Source organism: Notechis scutatus, chromosome 1 (assembly GCF_049901735.1).
Source record: "Notechis scutatus isolate UNSWTSFEM ecotype Mainland chromosome 1, rNotScu1.2, whole genome shotgun sequence".
Classification (NCBI taxonomy): Eukaryota; Metazoa; Chordata; class Lepidosauria; order Squamata; family Elapidae; genus Notechis; species Notechis scutatus.
The window spans coordinates 228,522,596-228,526,140 of record NC_142009.1 but is presented as its reverse complement, the minus strand read 5'-3'; the positions used below and the strand labels follow the sequence as shown (position 1 = coordinate 228,526,140).

Below are 3,545 nucleotides of genomic sequence, written 5' to 3'. Positions count from 1 at the left end.
GTGTGCATTTTCTGCAAAGAAAAGTGGAAAGTAAGCTTAGCTGCAAAATACGGTATCATAAAACACTGAGAACAAATGGAAGAAAATAAAAAGGACATTTCCACATGTATTTTTTTGCCCTCCAAAATCCCCAATTCCAGCTGTTATCTAAAAAAAAATTGAAAGTTTGGATAACAAATAAAACTTGATTAAAAAACAACCAGATCACACACATCATGTGCAATTTCAACAAAAATACTACTAAACACGCCACTTAACCTTTCCAAATTTACATTTGTCCTGAAATCATACCCCACAAATGCCCTAATCTCTTAATGCTTTATGCTTTAATACAGTATTTTCTCCATTGTCCACCTCAACCATGAAATGATGTATTATTTAGATTTATTTCCTTCTTATTCCTGACTGTAACCCTAATCACTCTTACCTGGGATTAAAGTATTTTGCAGAGAGAGGATCTACAGTCAGATCAGAGAAAAACCATGCATGGGTTCCAGAGGGTGACTCCTTGGGATGGATTTCTGGTCTGGCAGCACAGAAAGTGCTGTTTTTGTTCTGATATTTCCCCATGTCTAATTAAGACTTCCTTTCATGATAGCAGTTTCAGGCACTGCAACTCATCACAAAAATTAGAGAACCATGCTGGCCACATCCATTGATACCGTAACTCCAAAAAGCATGTTAGAAAAATAATGTAAGAAATTACCTTAAACTGTGTTACATCACTGGCTATGAAGCTCAGTAGTGGTTTTCCAAATACTGCTGAACTGAGTCTGTTGGGAGTTGTACTTTTGCCTTATCTGGAGGGCCACAGATATTCTACTACCTTGCAGACTGATTGGTAGTGATACTCTAGGATATCAGATATGAGCCTATTCAGTTCCTAAATGGACCTGGACCTGGATTATTTCATATTCAAAGAGTTACAGCTAGTCTATATAGCAAGGAGGTGCACTGTGTTTCCTTAGAAAGCTCAGTGATGGCTACAGCACTATGCAGATGCCTTTGAAGTCAGTGCAGTTTGCTTCTTTGTGAGTAGGTGCTCTTAGAATTGTATTGTGAGCTCATTGGGACACAATAGGAGCAACCTTGATAAAGTTGAATATGAATCATGTGAGGAAAATAATATGTGTGAGCCTTTTTAAGGAAAATGATGGAGAGAAGCTGCTACAGAGGACTGTACAGAAAATGGACTGTACAGAGGACTGTACAGAAATCAGGATTCAAATCTAATAATGGGACACAAAAAAGCTTTGGTCAATCAATCAGGTAGATGGTCTTCATCAAAACTTGAAGGATATATATATATATTTCTTGGCAACCTCACAGAAATAGTTTCTCAAGGCCTTCCTCCAGCAGGCATTTTTTGACTGGGATTCCTTCTAAAAACTAATGATGACTTAACTTCTGTTTAACTTCTGAGCCCAGACAAGATAGGCCAGATGATGTCCCTTTCCGAGACTCTAGTTTTAACATAAAGTAAATGAAATCCAGTAAAAGAAATATGGTCAGCATTGTTACTTGTCATTTATCTATCAAATTTCCCTTTGTGTAGGAATTTCAATTGAATCAAACTTTTAGAAGGATTCCGGGGGCTACACTTAAGGTTCTGTAGTATTGTACAAAACCCTGTGACTTCAGCCTATAGAGATTTTTGAAAAACTTAGAAGAAAAATGAACTTTAAAAAAACCACACAAAAACAAACCTGAACCCTCCTGCTTAAAGATAGAAAATATTTTATCAGGCTAGTGGTCTCTAGGTATGTGAAGATTGTTAAGTTCCAGAATCTCCCAGTCAGGATGAGCTCCACAATCTGTATGAAAAGTTACGGAAAATTGTATGTCCCACTCCTTAGGGCGGAATGTATATCAAAAGAAAAACAGGGCACTGTTGTGTGTGTATATGTGTGTGTGTGTCTGTGCATAAAAAAAGTCACTAAAACAGAATTAATTAAGATTCAGACAAGCTCAGAATTGCCTTTATTGTTACTATGATTACTGCAAAATCAGAATTTATTTAATAAAAAGCAAAATATTAAAATCAGTCTTTTTCATTTTGCACAAAGCTGGAAATCTTAATTTAGTTCATAAAAGTCCCCTTTTTTCTGATCACACTGCCTGCAGCAGTTTGAACTTCCTTGTTCCTGATGCTATAGATCAGTGGGTTTAACATGGGGATCATCACAGTATAAAACACAGAAAACACCTTGCCCTGGTCTGCTAGAAAACTATGGCTGGGCCGCACATATATACAGAAGAGGGTGACCAAGAAGATGGAAAAAGTAGTGAGGTGGGTGGAACAGGTGGAGAAAGCCTTCCGCTGGCCCTCCACAGATCGGATCCTCAGGATGGCACAAAGAATATAGATGTAAGAGATAATAATAAAAATGCTGCCGAGAGAGCCAAGAGTGAAGGACATGATAAAAAGCACCATCTTGTTGATTTGTGTCTCAGAACAGGAGAGGGATATGACAGCAGGGATATCACAGAAAAAATGATTGATCTTGGACTTGCAGAAAGTTAATTGGAAAGTCATAACTGTATGTGTCATGGCATTTAATAGTCCAGCAAAACAAGGTGGAACTAAGAGTAACAGACAGGTTTTTCTTGACATAATAACCATGTAAAGCAATGGATTAGAAATAGCTACATACCGATCATATGCCATGGATGCTAAGAGATAACCTTCAGCAGCCACGAAGAAGGCAAAAAACCACATTTGTGCTGCACATTCACTTAAGGAAATGGTTTTGCTTTCTGTTATAAAACCTATCAACATCTTTGGGGTGACCACAGAAGAATAGCAAAGGTCAAGTAATGACAGGTTACTAAGGAAGAAGTACATGGGGGTGTGAAGTCGAGAATCTATCTGGATTAACAGAAACATCGTAAAATTTCCCAGCAAGGTAATGAAATAAATTATCAGGAAGAAGATGAAGAGCAAAACCTGTAATTCTGGAGATCCAGCAAATCCAATCAAAATGAATTCATACACCAGTGTGTGATTTGCTTTTGCCATGTGTGCATTTTCTGCAAAGAAAAGTGGAAAGTAAGCTTAGCTGCAAAATACGGTATCATAAAACACTGAGAACAAATGGAAGAAAATAAAAAGGACATTTCCACATGTATTTTTTTTGCCCTCCAAAATCCCCAATTCCAGCTGTTATCTAAAAAAAAATTGAAAGTTTGGATAACAAATAAAACTTGATTAAAAAACAACCAGATCACACACATCATGTGCAATTTCAACAAAAATACTACTAAACACGCCAGTTAACCTTTCCAAATTTACATTTGTCCTGAAATCATACCCCATAAATGCCCTAATCTCTTAATGCTTTATGCTTTAATACAGTATTTTCTCCATTGTCCACCTCAACCATGAAATGATGTATTATTTAGATTTATTTCCTTCTTATTCCTGACTGTAACCCTAATCACTCTTACCTGGGATTAAATTGTATTTTGCAGAGAGAGGATCCCTTTAAGCAGTCAGATCAGAGAAAACCATGCATGGGTTCCAGAGGGTGACTCCTTGGGATGGA

General features: G+C 37.2%; 1 protein-coding gene across 1 annotated transcript; it reads right to left on the bottom strand.

Moving 5' to 3' along the window:
* Positions 1-2,080: 2,080 nt before the first annotated feature.
* Positions 2,081-3,545, bottom strand: LOC148133231 (olfactory receptor 5G9-like). Its single transcript, XM_087957012.1, has 2 exons — positions 3,448-3,545; positions 2,081-3,030 (listed from the first exon to the last, which is right to left on the bottom strand). The coding sequence occupies exon 2, from the start codon at positions 3,017-3,019 to the stop codon at positions 2,081-2,083; it is 939 nt and encodes a 312-aa protein (XP_087813138.1). The 5' UTR covers positions 3,020-3,030; positions 3,448-3,545.